Source organism: Atractosteus spatula, chromosome 24 (genome assembly GCF_055471065.1).
Source record: "Atractosteus spatula isolate fAtrSpa1 chromosome 24, fAtrSpa1.hap1, whole genome shotgun sequence".
NCBI classification, from domain to species: Eukaryota; Metazoa; Chordata; class Actinopteri; order Semionotiformes; family Lepisosteidae; genus Atractosteus; species Atractosteus spatula.
In genome coordinates this window covers 4,681,304-4,701,496 of record NC_142729.1, presented here as the reverse complement: position 1 = coordinate 4,701,496, position 20,193 = coordinate 4,681,304, and the positions used below count along the sequence as shown (strand labels likewise).

General features: G+C 42.6%; 1 gene segment (V, D, J or C); it reads right to left on the bottom strand.

The window, feature by feature from the left end:
* LOC148815799 (Ig kappa chain V-III region MOPC 63-like) overlaps positions 1 to 15,554 on the bottom strand; it is a 72,636-nt gene extending 57,082 nt beyond the window's left edge. The window contains 2 exon segments of the V gene segment in view: positions 15,004 to 15,304; positions 15,480 to 15,554. Of these exon segments, the coding sequence occupies positions 15,004 to 15,304; positions 15,480 to 15,528 (350 nt within the window).
* Between the last annotated feature and the right edge of the window lie 4,639 nt (positions 15,555 to 20,193).

Genomic DNA, 20,193 nt, shown 5'->3' with positions numbered 1-20,193 from the left:
AAAAGATAAAGTCAAAATAGTCCATTAAAATTAAAATTCAGGACCATAAGCATTCAAGGAGAAATGGGCTATGAATGTTTGGTATAAGACAAGTCCATTGCAGCCCTTGTCTGGCCCAAGGTAGTCAGGTGTGATGTCTAGGAGGTGTGAGCAGAGGGCCTCTGACAGGTTGCCTTGCTTTAAGGCCTTCAGCATGGAGCCTCACTGTCCTGTCACCGATACAGGCATTGTGTCTGCCAGCAGTTTCAGCAGCAGTACGGGTGGCAGATCTGAAACGATCCCTCAGATGGACCAGTCTGATGTGTCTGTCCTGCTCTGGTGTGGTCACTCGACGGCGACAGGATCTTAATAATATTGGTAATTAATAATTGCTTACACTTATATAGCGCTTTTCTGGACACTCCACTCAACACGCTTTACAGGTAATGGGGACTCCCCTCCACCACCACAGTAATGTGCAGCATCCACCTAGACTGCATCTGTCCTGCCAGTCTGCTGAAACCTTCTCTGCAGACGGGACACAGTGAAGCGGCTTACTCTAGTGTCTGGCAAAACTGGCACATGACATGCCTGCCTGAAGCATGCCAATGGCCCTCTTCCTTGCTACCGGTGACATTCTAGGCACTATGTAATGCACAGAAAACTGACTAAATGTGGCCCTTTTCTTTCAGTGACTTGAACTTTGAATTAAGCTTTTTTAAAGGTGCCCTGATCAGGCATTGTTCCACCTGGACTTCATTTGGTAAAATTTCATCTAACGAGCTTTTGTGTGATTGGTAAGTTGCAATGCCTCACCGCACAAGCTGTATTGCTGGTCCGAGGGCTGAAAACAAACTGACAACTTTTTGTGTAAGTACATGAGCTATAACTATAGTATTCTCATTCCAGAAAATATTGTGTTTCTTTTTCCATCAGTATATCAAACTTATGTGTATTACTTAGAAAAAGTTATCAGTTTTCAAATTTTATCTTGTCTCTCCTGATACAAATTTCTGAAGGAGAGAAGCTCAAATCTCAGATTCGAATTGGCCAACTAGAACCCTGGCAGATGAGATTCAAACATTTGGAGGACTGGTCTGATTGTTCAAAGTAGACGTGGTGATTCTCAAGGCATGAAAAGAGACCCCCTACTACAGAGATAAGGAATGCAAAACAAAAACTTTTGTTAAGCTTCAGTTGCAAGAAACTGGGCAAACATATCTTAAAATCATTCATAAAGACACCAACATTTACTATTCTGTTGGTATTAAAAGAAGAAATAACTTTTTCATACTGATAAGAAACACAACCAACTGCATTTAACCAGACACAAGGGATATCAAATTACGCTGGGCAAACGTTCCGAGGTCAAATTCTTCCAGCACGGGGGTACCTTTAAAGCAGAGCCGACGGCACCGAAAGTTTTTGGCGCGCTTTCTCTTTAAAGCCCTGGCCAAATATGAAGACAGTACGTACAGTTATAATTCAAACGGAATTAAAAACTACACATCCCAGTTACCATAGTGGTGTTTGTGATCATTGCGTTTAACCAACGAAACAGGGTGAAAAATCAGTCACATGACTTTGGGGCAGAGTTTCGAAAGCTTAACCTATCAGCAACAAAGCGAAATTTAAACGATAGGCTACCTCAAACTGTCAGTTACACGACTGTGTATGTCGCTTAAGCCACTCCTATTTGGCATTTTAGTTATGGAGGCGAGAAGACGCCCCCCCCCTTCTCTGGGTGCCTGATTTGCCGCCATCTTTAACCGTCCGTGTCCGAATCGCAGTAGCTACGCGTACGAAATAAAGTTCATCCCAGCTACAAAACATATATATTTTTGTGGTAAGAGGGAGCAAAACATCAGTATTTATTGCTATTAATTAGTGTATGATTTATAGTTGAAATCTGAGCCTAAATATAAAGTTAAAATCTCGACAAAGCAATGTAGGAAATACAGAGAAAATAAATCCTTTCTGACATCTAAAATCAGTTTCGATCAAGGCCTCTAAAACGAACAAGAAAAAGAGGATTTTCGGAGGGCAATTACGCTGTGATTATATAGAATAAGTGATTTATGAGCAATCTAATTTCTTGTTCGTTTAAAACAGTGAAATGCCAGCTGCAAAAGATCGCACCAGAAACAGCACTCTCTCTGCCTGACATAGACGTTCAGGAAAGGCTGAATGAAGTCATGTCAAGTACAATAATTCGGTGATCAATAATAACAGTTGTAGGACAAGAAACAAAAGATAGTGAAAACTTAAGATTTTTAAGGCTAAAACTCAAATTCATTCTACAAATTAAGGCAAATGAAAATTCAGGATGTTAAAGTGCTAGAGGTGTAAAAAAATACAAAAATGCACATGAGCAAAAAGTTTTAGAAATGGAGCAAAAAGAAAAAAAGCCATGCCTATAGTGCAGAAGAGGGATGCAGGAACACTTGCTTAGATATACAAAAAAATCACAAAAAGGTGTATGTTACAAAAGAACATGCAAACATGTTCATCATGTACATGAACATGTACATCAATTTCCCTTCGCGATCAATAAAGTCTTATCTATAAACATGAAACAGAGTGAGGAATCAGAAATTAGCATGCACAAAAAACAGCAATTCTGTCAGTGAGCCCTAAATGAATTAATAGCAACTATGGTTTCATGGAGGGCTTCTCAGATAGTTGGGCATTCAGGTAATCTGCCAGGTGAAAGGATTTGTAAACATATTTTGTTAAAGCAAGTCAGTTTTTTCCGCAACACATAAAAGACATTTTTCCAAGAAAGTTTAGCCTTTGTCACTGTAGCGGCGAGGCTTATTAATAAGAAAGAATTAAGTGTTCTGAGCCTTCCCAAATGAGGCCCCATCTCTGTTCATCTCTGTGGTGCAGCCACAGAGAAACTATTCATGCAGGCTGATTCAAGGTTTCCTTTGATAAGGGACAGCTTCCAAAGGGGGATGCACTTAGCTAAGCCTGGCTATCATGATCAATGGTCATCCATTGGCGCCTATCTGTCTAGGGAGTGCCAGATGGACATCTGGAATGCATTCCTAAGTGTCAGGAGTAAATGACTCATATCTCACCTTGATCAACCAATCAGGGACTGGTAGGGCCGAGTAACCCACGTGGGACTCTGATGCCCATGGAACTTTCAGCCAATCAACGAGCCGAAGTTCCTCCAGGTAAAAACAGGCAACACAGAGAGCCTGAGAGATTCAGAGATTCAGGACATTCTCACAGCGCGCCTCCTGAGACTCAGCCCGGACAACCACGGAACGGCCAGTGTGTCCGAGTGCCAGAACTTTCCTCTGTTCTAAGAGTCTAGAGCGGAGGTTGCCAGAGAGTAACCAGAGGATCCACCCGAGGTTAGCACCAGCAGCAGGCCTCGTGAACAGGTCAGAACTGTGGACAGCTGAATCACTATTCAGAACTAGCTCTTCATCAGGAACGAACCGGTCCTCTTCCTGACTTGCTGGGACCCACAGTGATCTTTTCTCCTGTGCACAAACTTTGCTAGTTAAAGCCAACACTAACTAGCCGGTCAGTGAACATCAGCAGCGCACCGTCGCAAGCTGCACAGCACAGCCTGGCACCGAGCCAGAGAGCGCGGATTGGACAGCAACAAGCCTGCAACTGTTTCTTTGTGCCCGCAGGAAATCTGAATCCCCAGAGATTGGATGAGTATTCAACTTCAATGCATTACTGCTCGAGAATTCAATTGTTATCCCAACCAGTTGATATCAATTTAATTCCTAAGAGTCATGTACATGTTTTGAGTATCTAATGTAGAAGTTATAACCAAGTGCATTTACGAAACGGTCTAAATGAATGATATACTGAACGTATGTCCTCTTGATATATGTAACTCTTTGTAACTGAATGAATATATATCTTTTGTATTCTGATAACCCTCACGATAAGATCGGTTAGGTTTATATGCATATTGTATGTATTAATAAATGTATCCTCGTGTATTAGTACCTGTGTGTGTGCGTTGTTTGAGTTATATCGCATGGTTGGATTCTAAAGCCATCAAAAGAATCATTTTGTGATTTACTGCTACAATTAATAATTGTCCCAGTAAATGCCCAAACCCTACAGAACTGGTGCCTTCAGAGAGCACACTACATCACTAATGAAACCACTACATAAAGACATAAATATAGAAATCTAAAGATTTTTTTTTATTTAATGTTGGTAGCAGGATGAACTGTCAGGTTGAGCTAAGTGTATATTTTGTCGCAGAGTTGCTGCAAGATGTTAACAGTGAAAAAGGTATTTAGAAATGAGTTATTTCAAGATGAAAATTTTCAGAATAATTGCAAATCTAGCAGGATAGAGAAAGTACAGAAAACTGGCAGTTAGATTGATCAGATTAGTATGAAAAGTCATTTAGCAAAGGGAATGAGAAGAGTGACATACTAGTATACTTTAGATCTTTTTTTCTGAACCAGGGAAAATCTGATCATGTTTCTCTATAACAATAATAAAAAACTTTATTTTATATATCACCATTTAAAAGTGGCATCTCAAAGCAATACAGTAGATGTAAAAACAGATAAAAGGACCACGGATTACAAAGTAAATACATATAAGAAAGACAAGCAGTTAGAGGTGCTACCAAAATTAGAAAATGAAGCAGATACAGACACTAAGTCTTCTGAAAAGAAAGGTTCTTAGGTGAGATTTAAATGCACTCAGGGTACGTGACTGATATCACTGGGAATACAAATTGAGAGCTCTGGGGTGCAGCTAGAGAAGACCCTGTCACCCACAGAATGTAGATGTTCTTGAGGACAGCTAGAAGACCAGAGTCAGACGAACAAAGGTGGGGGAGTAGACAGATAATAAGCCATATACTGTAGGTACTGAATGAGGATGAGGAATTTGAAGTTGACTCGAAACCTGATAGGTAACCAGTGCAAGGACTTGAAAACAGGTGTAATGCATCCCTGATAGGATTCTCGCTGTCATATTCTGAACATATTGAAGATTGCTCCGTGTGGATTTAATTTCCCCAGTGAACAGGATGTGCATTTATTAATTCTAGAAAAAAAGGCCTTCCTTGATTTCTCTAGTTCTTAGTTTCTCTAGTTCCCTTTAAAATAAACTATTATTCCACAATGCAGAGTATTAAATGGCCAGTATTTACACATGATATTTGTGATTTAAAGAAATTAACACAAGCAGCTTTTGGGGACTTAAGTGTTGGCTGAGTTATTGCAGGATAAAAGACTAGAGATATTGGTAGGAAGAAGATAATTTTGGGAAAGCTAAGGAATACACTGATAACAAGAACACTTCCTAATGGGGTTAGGCATACTTTTGATGAAGATGATGAAGTTAAGAGACTGTATGTTTACATAGATACTGAAATGAGGATTGTATTTTAGATTTTGTGTAGTTACTAGCATTGAACTGTGTGTTGGATGCACATGAATTGAAGGAATGGGCAAACATAGCTGATGCGGATCCACAGAGCCAGCATATTAAGATGTTTGGAATTAGAGGCAATTTGTTTAAATAACTAGGTATGGATACTGATGTGCAAGAGAGGTGGAAAGGCCAGCACTATAAAATATTTTATTCTCAGTGAGATGCATAGTGGGTTTCTAACACTGTGTATAGTTCCATCCATTTCTAATCTCTTTATCCAGTACAGAGGATTTGGAGCTTATCCCAGTAAGCAACGGACACAACGCAGAATACACCCTGGACATAGCGCCAGTCCAGCACAGGACAGACACAAACACACACACACCAGGGCCAGTTTTCCCATAAACCTATTAACTTACCAGTATGTTTTGGAGTGCGAGAAGGAGTCATATCACACATATGGAGAAAACCCATGTAACCCAGAGAGAACATGCAAACCCCACACACACAGGATGGCAGGAATTTAACCTAGGACCCCAGTGCTGCAAGATAGCAATGCTAACTACTTCGCCACCATTATAAATGGATGGATATCTTAGTTATCTTTCTAGTTCACAGGTTTGCATGCAAAATTTAATTTTGAAAGCCACTGAGACATCAGGTACTACTGTTGTATTTATGAAAAAGAAACAAAACAAAAAGCATACTAACAACTGTGCCATCCTACTCCTTAGTTAATACATTTTATTATTCATAAACAGTTAACATTGTTAGCAAAATATTTTGAATTATATTTAACCCTATTTTTTCTTTAGTTTTGTATTTAACTTATTATATGATAGTCAGATTTAATGTATATTTGAACAATGAAAATATATTTTTACAAGATGCAGGGGAAAGTGCAACAACTTATTACAGTGCTAAATTTAATATTATTGATTGCTAATAGTTTATGCTAACACCTAACTTTCTTAATTAGATGTATTTAAAACAGTGAACTTAGTGTAACATACCATTCAGAAATACAATCGAGAACAGTTTTGTGGCGTTTGTATGGATGAAACGTTTCTAAAATGTATAACGTAACAAAATTAAAGACGATTAAAATCTGTAATCTTTCCACTTGTAATGTCATTAGACAGAACAACAAGTTTCTGCTTTGTCTAAGGATGGTATCAAAAAGTAGTCTAAGTGGTGAGAAAGCTGTGCTTAATGATAATAAAGGGACTTAAAAGTAAAAAGAGATGCTTCATATTGCTTGATTAATTTTAAAAACTAAGTTATAAATGCAGACGCGATTGCTGCCATAAGCGCTCCAGGCAGCAGAACATTCATTCTGTACTGCTGAGCTCCGCGCCTCCTCCTTCTCTCGGTGCCGCGCCCCTCTCTGACGGAGCGCAGTTTGCGGTACGCTGTTTTCAAAGCCCCTGATTGGGAAAAAAAGACCTGCTGATGAGTTTCACACAACAGGATGAGAAAAGAATGGGATTTTTTCTCTTCGAAACGTGTGTTGTCTTTATGAAATTTGTCTATTTTAAACGTTTAATTAAGAAGTAAAAACCTTACAGCGTACACAGATTCTGAGCTGATCACGAGGAAGAAAAATCACCAATTTTTCGCGCATAAAAAGTGGTTTTTAACTCTCGAAACCTGTTTTTTATAGGTTTTAAAGTCGTGCAATGTCTAAATTAAGCCTGAACACATCATTATATCGCATTTTTTATTTCTTTTTAAAAAAATTTTAAAATCGTTTGCCCAGCCAAAAAAGCAAATGCCAATAGATATCACTTGTTTGGTCTTGAATTACACATTTATGTATAATAGAAACAGATTAATTCTGATGACAAGAAGCATTACTGGGAATATTTAGAATTTAATCAACAGATTATTCTGATCCAACCATGTTGATTGATGACCCAAGGCAGGAACACCGAGTCACCCCTCTAGTGGCTACATGAGGTACAACACCCTGTCATTGCCAAGAATGAATGAAGCACTGGTTGAGTTGCCACACAACACACTCCATTCCCTTAGAAAAAAGGTCAACTCAAAATAGTCCATTAAAATTAAAATTCAGGACCATAAGCATTCAAGGAGAAATGGGCTGTGGTTGTTTGGAATAAATACATGGGCAAAACATGGGTAGTTCAAAAATCTATATATCAGATCCATCTGTACAGGTGTACGGGGTCGTCGGAACCTAACCTTGTTGTAAGTTGAAAATCGTGATGGCGTGTATCGCGATACAACACGAACCATACAGATATGTAAAGAATTAACATGCATACATGCTATGGTTTTGTATTTTATATTTTTTCACTAATTTTACTATTTATTAATGGTAAAATAATACAATGTATTATAAAATGAAATACACTAAAAGTAATCAATAATTCTGTTCTAGTGCTGCACCTTTATGTTCACTTTCTTTTCTAAATCTATTGTCTTTCGCTTTTTTTTTCTTATTGGCAGCACCAGACTTTTTTGCTTGCTAACCACCCGAACAATAACAATAACGGTGCAGCGCATGCTGATGATATCATCAACGTTAGAAAGAACCGAACGCTATGACCAAAGGCCGGGAAACTAAAATAATACGCAGTACTGTACAGTAATATACATATAGGGAATTGGAAATATGTAAAAAGTATAATTTTCAGTAATTGTGTGGTCTTTCGATGGCGACCGGATCTTGGACGGTCATCTGTCCTGATGATCTGCTGAAACCTACTTTGCAATTGGGACACAGTCTTGTTAGATCAGGAGGACAGCTGGTGTGCTGATTAAGTTCTAGGGCATATCTGATTCAGTGGTGGAAATGCAAAACATGTTATACCACAAGGCCATCTGGCCCAGTTTCTTGAAAGACATTGTGGAATGTCTCATGGAAAATATATACTGTATACTGATGGAAAAAAGAAATGCATCACCTCCTCCTCCACACACTGGCCCTCCCATCTCCGTGGAACAGGCTGAAAAGTGACTCATCCATGAAGAGACCTGATGCCTCTGCTAGGGAGTCCATCACAGCCTCTAACTGGTGTGACTCCTAGGAGGTGTGTGCAGAGGGTCTCTGACAGGTCACCTTGCTCTAAGGCCAGCAGCATGGAGTCTCACTGTCCTGTCACTGATACAGGCATTGTGTCTGCCGGCAGTTTCAGCAGCAGTACGGGTGGCAGATCTGAAATGATTTCTCAGATAAGCCAGTGTGATGTGTCTGTCCTGCTCTAGTGTGGTCACTCGACGGCGACCGGATCTTGGACAGTCATCTGGCAGTACTGGAAGGAGCGGCCTGCCAGGTGCTCCTGGATGTCTTGGAGGAGGACCGAGGCAATTACCCAGCTCTGGCAGCTACTCCAGCTACGCTTCAGCTTGGAGGAGGCACCGGACCAGATGCGGGAGAGGCTGGTCCTGTGCTGCTGATGTCATGTTCTTCACCCACCGGGGATACCCAGCCTTCCCCCAGGAGGCACAGCGGGAGATGGCTCTCCAGGCGTTTCTCAAGGCCCTCTCACCCGAGGAGCTGCGGCGCCAGGTAAAGCTGGCCACGCCGGCCTCACTGGAGTAGGCCTTGGCCCTTGCTACACGGGTTGAGGCCATGTACAGGGTGGCTGGAGGCACCAGCAGACAGATTGCGCCCTGCCGCCTGACCGAGGCAGCGACAAAGGGGTCCAGTGAAGGGGAAGAGGAGCCAGCTTGCACAGCGACCCTTGAGGAACAGCCCCGCAAGCTGTTTTACCGATGCTGTGAGAAGAGGGGACATCGAGCCCAAGACTGCCAGGCCCCGGAGCCTCGGACTCCGAGGTTGGCGTTGGGAGCGAGGAGGCTCTGCACGGGGACGGCCGCCCCTGGAACACCTCAACCCCTGCTCCGGAGAGCGCAGTGAACACCTCAACCCCTGCTACCTCGCACCTATACAGGAGGACTGCATCCTGGGGCTGGACCTGCTGCAGCGAGTGGGGGCCAGTTTGGACTTGGGCCAGCAGGAGTTGGTGTTGCAGGGGGAGTACTTCACCTGGTGGAGGGCAGGCCTGGTGAAGGCCGAGGGACAAAGGGGAAAAAGAGGCAGTGGTGGCGGCAGTGGCCGCAGTCGCCGGGGCGGACCAGGCCTGCGAGCCGGGGACCGAGCGTGCCGGATCCTGCCCCTGAGTCACCTGGGGGCCAGACAAGATGGCGTTGGCAAGGGCCGAGCATTGCGTGGATGCAAGGCGCGCCGTTGAGGACCTGTACCGGCGCAGCTGCGAGGGCCTCGATCAGGACCAGCAGCAGCAGCTGTAGGCGGTACTCGCCGAGAACAAGGACCTCTTTGCAGCAAGGGATGAGGACTGCACCTGCACTGCCTGGTCCAACACGACACCGGTGACGCTTGGCCCATCCGCATCCTACTGGGACGCATGGCTCACACCAAGCTGACCGCCGCTGAGGAAAAGATCCAGGAGATGGCCACAGGGGGGGTGATTGAGCCTTCCGCGAGCCCATGGTCAGCGCCAGCTGTACTGGTCCGAAAAAAAGACAGCCCATGGAAGTTCTGTGTCAACTACCACAAGCTGAATGAGGTCACCTGGAAAGACTCCTACCCCCTGCCGAGGATTACATTACTGGGTCGACCTGGACCTCCGCTGCAGCTACTGGCAGGTACCGCTCACTCCCAACTCTCGGCTATGAGAAAACTTTTTGGAAAAAAAGGCGCAGGGGTGGAGGATACTCTTCTCTGCATGATGTTGGGATAATACAGCGCCGACTCCGTTGACTGAAGCATCCACCTCCAGAACAAATGGAAGGTTTGGATCCGGGAGACGGAGAAGGGGGTCTGTAGTTAACAGTATCTTGAACCAACAAAAGCTTGGTCTGCCTCAGGGTTCCATTTACCTTGATCAGTACCTTTTCAGGTCAGAGCGGTAATAGGGGAAACGACAGAGCTGAAATTCCTTATAAAACGGTGGTAAAAATTGGTAAACGCCAGGAAATGTTTTAAATTCCAGGGAGTAGGCCAGTTCTGTATGGAGTCAGTCTCAGCAGGGTCAATGTCAATGCCCAGGGGTGAGATGGAAGGAAGTGAATTCTGGAAACATGGAAAGTACATTTTTCTAGTTTGGCGTAAAGTTTGTTCTGTATCAAACGGTGAAGCACCTCACTCAAATGAGAGACATGCTCCTGGAGACTGAGGGAAAATATTAGAAAATCATACGAGTATACCAAGATATATTTGTATAAGACATCCCTAAAGATGTCATTCATGAAACCCGGAAAGACAGCAGGAGCATTAACCAGTCCAAACAGCATTACTTGATACTCATAATGACCGTGGGTAGTAATGAATGCTGTTTTCCATTCGTCACCCTCCTGGATGTGGATGAGATTATAAGCACCGTGTAAATCCAATTTGGAAAAATAGCGGTGCCCTTGAGTGATTCCAAAGTCGACGAAACAGAGGAAGGAGATAACTGTTCTTGGGTGAGTTTCCCAAAAATGATGAATCTTAGAGACTAACGAGCAACTTTATGATGTAAGTACATAACATACGTGCTACTTTTTCGTGCGTTTCCCAAAACCCCTCTTAATCGGTCATTTAACAAGCGAGTATAAAGTACTTTTTTGTTAGTCCCGCCCCTGAAGTTGCTTTGCAAAAAGCATTACAAGTTGATTGAAAAACAATCGATTGACAATACTTTCATTATATGGTGTTAGTTTTGGTCCTTCAGTGTGATTAAATAAAGCTGTGAAAGTAATAAGAAGTAAACATGACATCATTTAATTACCAATTAAGCGAAAGCATATAAATAGGCACAAAATCGGACAGATGTTGACAGATACACGGCGTAAAAGAAAGCTACATTTTTCTAAAGAAGAGCTTGCTCTTATTTTAGATGAAATTGACAACAACAGAGTGTTATTGTTGATGAAGGCACGCAGCAGCCTATCCAACAGTGAGAAGAGAGTTAAGTGGAATGAAATAGCAGAGAGAATGAGTACCTGCATGTCTCAAGCTCTGATGTGCGAAAAAAAAGAAGAGCGGCAGAATTGAGGAGAGAGAGGGCCAAGACTGGAGAAGGGCAGATGACAACATTGCCCCTTTCCCTAGAGGAGGAAAGAGCCCTGGCAATCCTCGGGCCTGTTGCTGCAGATGGAATATCTGGAGGGACAGATGTCTGTGGGAATGAGTTTCCATCATCACCACCCCACGCTTCCTCACCCCAGCATCCATCCCCCTGTTCAGTGAAGATTCCACCCCTGGGCTGTCTCAGACAGGTCCCAGTCAACGGCCACCTCCTGAACCACAGACACAGGTGAATGCCTGTGCCTGTAGTCAAGAGCTTATAGCTAATAGCTCTTGAGAGAGTCTGAAACTAAAGAGAGAAAAGCTCAAACTCCAGCGTGAGCTTCTGGAGCAGCGAAAAAGCCACCGCACAGAGCTAATGGACAACAAGAAGAGAAAACTTAATGTAAAGGTGAGACAGCTACAGTAGCTGTGTCGGAGGCACAGTATGACCGGCTCTCTATATCGGTACCAATAATACTGCCTTCTGAACAGGGTGAGTTACAGTGAACATGTCTGGACTATACTCTTCCATTGTAGTTTTCTATTTGCAACCTAATGTAAATATTCATTACTTTACTTTCTTTTCAAGCACTCAGACACCACCTGGAAGCAATATATAAACAAGTTACAAATGTGTATATATATATATTAAATGTATAAAGAATTTCCACACTCCTTCAAACTATGCAAAGTGTGTTTATTTCTCAAATATAACTCAATTACAATTACAGAGTATTTGAACCTAGGAAAAAAAAAATATGTGAAAACAGTAGTGATGATGGACTGCCTAGCCTCCACACCAGCCTCATATACACCCTGTGCTGTAAGATCAGGAATTTGAACATTTCCAAACTCCATCACTCCTTCCTCGTCATCATCTTCCTCATCATCATTGGGCAGGGGTACACATGCTCTAACAGCAATGTTGTGCAGCATTGCACACACAACTATCAGCTGTGATATACAGCGGAAGCGCATTTTCCATATACCATTACTGCGTTCCACCACGCTGCGGGTTCGCTGATGTGCTGAGTTGTATTGGTCTTCGGCCGCCATCTGGGTGGTTACAGGTGTCAACAGGTATGCACGAAGGGGATACCCGCTATCGCCCAGTAGCCATCCACCACCAAACTCTTCGTTTGTTGCCTTCTGACACACTGCCGAATTGGCCCAGATGAAGGCATTGTGGGTACTCCCAGGCCACTTTGCCGCAATATCTGTAAAATATCTGTGATTACAAATCACCTGTACGTATAATGCAGAGAACCCTTTACGGCAGGTGTAACTAGGCTCCAAGAGGCTGGGAGTATGAATGGGTATCAGTGTACCATCCACTGCTCCCACAATGCGGGGGATGTAGCCGATTGTGTGGAACCCGATGTTAGTTTCACGCAGCGCTTCGGGATGTACGGAAATGTTATGTAGGTTCTTGCATGGCGTAGAAGCAGTCTGGTGACTTTATGCACACACTCACACACAGATGCGTTGCTGAGTCCATGTGCATCTCCGACAGTCTGCTGGAATCCTCCAGTAGCATAGTATTGCAGCGCTACGAGGAGCTGCACCAGAGTGGTTAAAGTGTAGTTTCGTCGGGTGGGTCTGGAAAGGTTTTCCTCCACTAAATTGAGAAGTGTCATTATTTCTGCTCTTGGCAATCTGTTTCTTTCAATTTTTGCTTCCTCACTGGAATGATAAAGTCAATTATGGTATGTCCCACCCCAGCATTAATTCGCAAAGCTTGAATGCGCGGTCGGTGTCTGCATCCTGGAAGGCGTCTTTGATTTAAGCAAAAGTTCTTTGACGCACTGCCATTGTTAAGATTCACAGCGTTTCGTGACAATATGCTGCTGTTTTATATAGTTATTGGATTTATTAGAACTACATTTTAATTGGTCTAATTAACATGACATCTGGAAAAATGAACTACTAAGCCTGGCATGTGTCACATGCACAAATTAGGATGGTCTCTCATCACATACAGGACCTACAATCAAATTTAAAAGCAAATAGGTATAAGCATTACAGTCAACAATCACGACAGAACATAAAACAGTATTTGAAATTTAAATATAAATAAATATTTAGCCTATAAATAACAAATAACAATGACCCTCTACTATTGTATCCTGTATAGGCTAATGATACAAGCCACCGCTACAACCCAATGATTTAAGAAATAATGCATTTCTGCATTTCAGCATGACAATGCTGATATAATCTAGTCAAATATTAAGTTTAGTCTTCCAAATTTCTGTCTGGCGATCTCTGCCGCAAAGGTTGGTTCAAGAGGTAGCCAGTTTAAGAAGCAATTGGTGGTTAATGAGTGGGTCGGGGAGCATGTAGATTACGAAGGATTTAACATGCTACTTTAGTTACGATAGATTTGGGAAACCGTCGTAAATTAACGATCGATCTTAAGATCAAACTTACGATGTTCTAAGCACTACGATGCTTTTGGGAAACTCACCCCTTAATAGTTACATTGTTTAGACCGCAATTATCAATGCAGGGTCTGAGAGATCCGTCTTTCTTTATAACAAAAATGAAAGCAGAACAGGCAGGTGAGGAAGAGGGGTGGATGTAACCAGATTCCAAGGATTCTTGAATATAGTCCTCCATAGCCTGAGTTTCATCATTGGAGAGTGAATAGACATGGCCCTTAGGGGAAGAACCCCTGGAATCAGTTCTATGTGGCAAACAGACGGTTGATGAGAAGGGAGGGATAGAGCCTTCTGTTTACTGAATGCTAGGTGTAGATCTGAGTAGTGAAATAGGATTTCAGAGAGGTTATCTTGAGAAATAAAGGAAATGGAAACTTTCTGAGGGAGCTGACAACAATGCGAAAGGCAATGGGATCCCGAGGCTGTGAGTTCCTTTTGCGACCAGGAAATGTGTGAATTGTGCGTCTGTAACCAAGGGAAACCAAGAACCAGTGGGTGAAAAGGGGATTGGATGTTAAGGAAGTGAATGAATTCCTGTTGGGTGGCGCCGATGCGGAGAGTGAGGGGAGGGGTCTGCCACTTCGCCAGACCAGGGGAGAAAGGGAAACTATCAAGAGTGAGTAGCCCAATGGGAGGGGTAATGGGCAACCGTGGAATTTTCCAGGACAAAGCAAGTCCGGAGTCTAGGATGTTCTATTTCAGAGCCTGAATCGACAAAAGCAATTTTGTTTTCTGGTACACAAATGTCGGTGCAATATTTAATATAGCTGGAAGGAAACTGGAACACTCATAAGAAAGCCTTGCAAATACTGGGAGAAGGTGCAAACTCCACATAGATAGCAGCCGAGGATTTGAACCCAGGTCCCCAACAATGTGAGGCGAAATGCTTTAGCCTAAGAAATAATACAGTATATTTTGGGGGTTAATAATAATGAAAACATCACAAAATACTTCCAGATTGACTCATGAGTATGGCGCTCTTCTCAGCTTCATAATGTTATTTGAACTAAAATCAGTGTTTGTGTGCAGCAGAGCTCCTCCACAGGCTGTGTCCTGTGTCTTTGGCTTCACTCTCAGCACCTGCAGTAGGTCCCATCTGCAACAATGCAGTTGCTGTGCAGTCATGCTGAGGGAGGTTTTTGTACGGGTGTGTAACACTGTGTGAAAACATTACCACTGTGGTAACTCTGACAGTAATAATCTGCTGCATCTTCAGCCTGGACTCCTGTGATGGTCAGAGTGAAGTCAGTCCCAGATCCACTGCCACTGAAACGCTCTGGGATCCCAGGCTGACGGTTAGTTGCTGCATAGATCAGGAGTTTAGGAGCATCTGCAGATTTCTGTTGGTACCAGTTTAGGTAATTATTGTTGTACACCGCAGGACTGGTCTTACAGCTCACTGTGACTGTCTGTCCTGGAGCAATAGATATTACTGGAGGCTGAGTCACAGAAATCTGTCCATTGCATTCTGTAAATAAATAAAGCACAATATGATAGACATACAAGAAACAATATATTCATAAAATATTTAGAATTTTTGATTTTGTAATATTGTTGTAATACTTCAACTAAATTAACTTAACTCCCTATTTTTACACATAAGAATATTGTTAAATCTTTAAAATATTCAAGTCCAATCATACCCTGAGCAGTGATGAAGAGTGTCCAGATGAAGAAGGTGATAAAAGTCATTTTGCTGAGGATTCTGTTGCCACGAAGAGAAGCTCTCAATCATGAAGTGTTAAACTCACAGGGCTATAAATACTCCCAGAGCACTGAAGCATGTTCTGCCAATGCAAAGTGTCTCTTCTATGCAAATTGTCTTCCTGGGTTCAACAACACTTGTAGCCAGTCAGTGGTGGAAAGACTTGGTGCTGTGTGTTGTGACAGAGCAGGATGAGCAGTTTAACACTCCAAAGACAGCAGGACTAGATAGAGAGCAGTTTTAGAAGGGGCAGAGACATCAGCTGAGCCCTTAATCCACTCAAGACAGCAGAGTGTGGAGAGTCTGGTTATAGCAGCACTTATCTCTGTGTCTTCATATACAACATCAAAAATGTCTTTACTTACTCTATGATCATGTAACCCATAATATTTTTCACCAGGGTATATGCACTCATTTCTTGCTAATAAGTAAGTCTGCATGCCTACATCTTTGAATAAAGAGGCATTTGTTATCCATTGTAGCTCCTCAAAGGCCAGTAGAACTGTGGAGCTCTCTCTCAAGGAGAGATAAGAGTTGCACAGACACAGCCATAAAACCTTTTGGCGATGAACAAAGTAGGCCTGGTGACTTTCACGTCATGAAAAGATACCCCCTATTCCAGAGACAAGGAATGTAAGACAAATACCTTTGTTAAGCTTCAATTTTAAGAAACTGGGCAAACATATCTTAAAATAATTCATATAGACACCAACTTTTACCTTTCTTTTGGTATTAAAAGAAGAAATTACATTTTTGTACTGACAAGAAAAACAACCAACTGCATTAAACCTCAAGACACAAGGGATATCAAAGAAAATGCCAATAGATTTTTTTATCTTGAATTAAATGTTTATTTATAATAGAAACAGATGACACAGTCAGAATTCTGATTACAAATGTTACTGTAAGAATTTAGAATTGAATGAATAGATTATTCTGATCCAACTTCATTGATTGAGGACCCAAGACTGGAAATGAGGTACAACACCCTCTCATTGACAAGAATTGATGAAGCACTGGATGAGTTGCCACATCACATAATTCATTCCTTTAGAAAAAAGGTCAACTCAAAATAGTGCATTAAAATTAAAATTCAGCACCATAATCATTCAAGGAGAAATGGCTATAGTAGTTCAGGTGGGTAGCTGCGTCAGCATGCGTAGGCTGCAAAGGAACAAGTAATAGGTTTATTCCATGCTGAAAAAAAGAAGAAAGAGAACACAACGTTTCGGCCGTGGAGCCTTCTTTAGGTGTAAGAAGGTAAGTTAAAGGTAAGTTACAGTATGTTAACGTAACATTGTGTTCTCTTTCTTCTTTTTTTCAGCATGGAATAAACCTATTACTTGTTCCAAGGAGAAATGGCCTGTGGTTGTTTGGTATAAAATGAATGGGCAAAATATGGGAAGTTCAAAACTCTAAATTTACTGATGGAAAAAAGAAATGCAACACCTCCTCCTACACACCTCCCGTCTGTGTGGAACAGGCTGATGAGCGACTCAATCGTGAAGAGGACATGATGCCACTGCAGACGTGTCCATCACAGCCTCTGTGTGGCCCAAGCCAGTCAGGTGTTATGCCAAGGAGGTGTGAGCAGAGGGTCTCTGACAGGTCACCTTGCTCTAAGTCCAGCAGCATGGAGTCTCACTGTCCTGTCACTGATACAGGCATTGTGTCTGCCGGCAGTTTCAGCAACAGTACAGGGGGCAGATCTGAAATGATTTCTCAGGTGGGCCAGTCTGATGTGTCGGTCCTGCTCTGGTGTGGTCACTTAAAGGCGACCAGACCTTGGATGGTCAACTGTCCTGCCGGTCTGCTGAAACACTCTCTGCAGCTGGGTTACAGTGGAGCAGCTTACTCCATAGTGTCTGGCAACACTGGCACATGACATGTCTGCCTGCAGCATGCCAACGGCCCTCTCCCTTGCTTCTGGTGACATTCTAGGCATTATGGAATGCACAGAAAACTGAATAAGTGTGGCCCTTTCTTGCAGTAACCTCAACTTTGAATTAATGCCTTTTTTTAGAGGTGACCTGATCAGGCATTGTTCCAGCTGGACTTCGTTGGATAAAAGTGCACCCAACGAGCTTTCGTGTGATTGGCAAGTTGCAATGTCTCACTGCACAAGCTGTATTACTGGTCATAGGGCTTGACAACTTTTTGTGAAGTACATAAGCTATAGCTATAACTTTAGTGTTCTATAACTATATTATATAAAGCTATATATATTATATATAGTTATATATATGTAACAATGTGAAGGTCAGGACCTTATGCAGACGGTATTATCCGGAAGTAAGTGGAAACAGACATGGGAAGGAGATGACGAGGAACTGGGCAGGTTGACAAACAGGGGGGCATGACGACTGTGCAGTGGTGTTCTGGGGGGCGTGGCCATGGCGATCAAGTCCAGAGGAGTCCAGGGTGTAATCCATGGAGAAGTCCAAAAGTCCAGAGCCGGGTGATCCATCCAAGACAAAACAAGACAAGGTTTAAAAACCGGAACAGAATCCGGTGCAAGGACGGGGAATAAAAACGGGTTAACGAGACCAGGCTCTCCTACAGGACACTGTGGTGAAGCCGTCGGGTCACTCCAGGACCTGCTGGTAGGTAGGCTTCCGGGCGTCCATCTTACAATGCTGTGCCTAGAATAGTAAGCATCTATCTTTAATAATGAGGAGCAGGATAGGAGGCAGAAGCACAAAATGAACTAAAATGTGAAAGAGCTGGGATTACAATCATAACATATAACTATAATCTATATGTATAGTATTTTCATTCCAGAAAATGTTGTATGTCTTTTTCTATCAGTTTAACAATCACATGTGTATTACAAAGAAGAAGATATCAGTTTTCACATTTTATCCTGTCTCTCCTGATAGAAGCAATAAAAATTCCTAAAGGAATCACAGATTCGAAATGGCCAACTAGAGCCCTGGCGGATGAGACTTCGGAATGTCATTGTCTGAGGCTAATTAACAGGGCAAGCTAAGAACCACAATTTGGACGTTTGGTCCAGGAGGACAGGAAGTTAGGACCAGGGACGAGAAGACACAAGCCAATACGCCAAGGAGAAGAAGTACCAAACACCTTAACTGAACCAGGGTAGCAAATTCTGAAATGCTGCTAAACCCTCTCCAGCCAGCAGCCCATCCACAGCAACGCCAGATCAGCTCCTGAACTGGGTCACACAGCCCCTCTCCTTAACAAATCCACATAGTTTGCGTACCTCCCAAAGGAATAGTTCACACTATATGGGTTCAATGCTTGATAGGGATAGTGTAAAATCTTTATCTTGATTGGAATCTAATGTAACTTTTTGCCTCAAATTAGAATTTGAGTTTATTAAGCTGTTCATTTATTAGCTGTTACATATTGTATCTTTGCAACTTTCACTTTTCTAATTCTGTACTCTCCAACCATTTCCTCATCTCCTTCCATAAGCCTTTTTGTTTGTACTATTTTTATTCCTAATAAACTCATCTATTTTAACAAAATGATGCAGTCCTGATCTGATTACATGCAGATCAGCCTCACCGTTATTTGAAGTTGGGTTGTTAAGCATTGTGCTAATTACCACATTAATGTGTTTTCACAGGACACAGTTGGTGCAGTGATCACCTCTTAATCAAAAGACCTGTCTTATACCTTCACTTGGTGTTTCAGTAACGTCTAAGACACTTGGTTTGAGTCTTGCAATCAAACGAGCTTATGACAGTCTAAGGTTTTGTCACTGTCAAGGAACCAATAGGTAGAATGGGAGGATCATTATTTATAGCCATGAATCCTGCAGAATGTGCAGTAGCACAGGGAAAATATCCAAAACATGTAATCCAGAGGCTTGGTCGATAGGAGAAGCAATGAGTCTTCATGGGAGAGTGAATAGATATGGCCCTTAGGGGGAACAACTCCTGGAATTAGGTCATTAGGTCAGATGGGTGATGAAGAGGGAGGGATAGAGCCTTCTGTTTACTGAATGCTAGGTGTAGATCTGAGTAGTGAAAAGGAATTTCGGAGAGGTTATCTTGAGAAGTACAGAAAATGGAAACTTTCCGAGGGAGTTGACAGCAATGTGAAAGACAGTGGGATCCCCAGGCTGTGAGTTCCCTTTGCGACCAGGAAATGTGTTCAGTCTATGGAAAGAAGGAGCTTGGGAGGGTGTGGGAGGGGTTTGATTGTCGGATCTCCGCTGTTGAAGCCTGATCTTTAGTTCAAATACTCACGAGACGAAGGCTTCAAGTGATGGGGAGTCCAGGGGCAGATGTGTAACGTGATCTTTTAGTTCATCTGATAATCCAAGGCGGAACTAGTGAATTAGGGCATCGTGAAGAGAGTTCAGCAGCCAGAAAACAGAATTCTGTGACGTAGTCCTGAAGAGAGCGAGATCCTTTAGTGAGGGAAGGGAGACGTGCAGCAATAAGGTGGTGAGATTGAAATTGCCCAAAGACTAATTGTAGAGCCGTCTGAAAAAGGTGGATGTTAGTCTCTGGAGCGTTCCGAGAGAGATGTGTGGCCCAATCCAGAGCTTGTCCAGTGAGGTAAAATACCATTAAAGCAACTCTCTCTCCATCCGTGCGAAGCACTCTGGGCGGATATGGAAAGCCATCCAACATTGAGTCAAAAAGCTCTGACACTTGGAGGAGTCCCCATCAAAT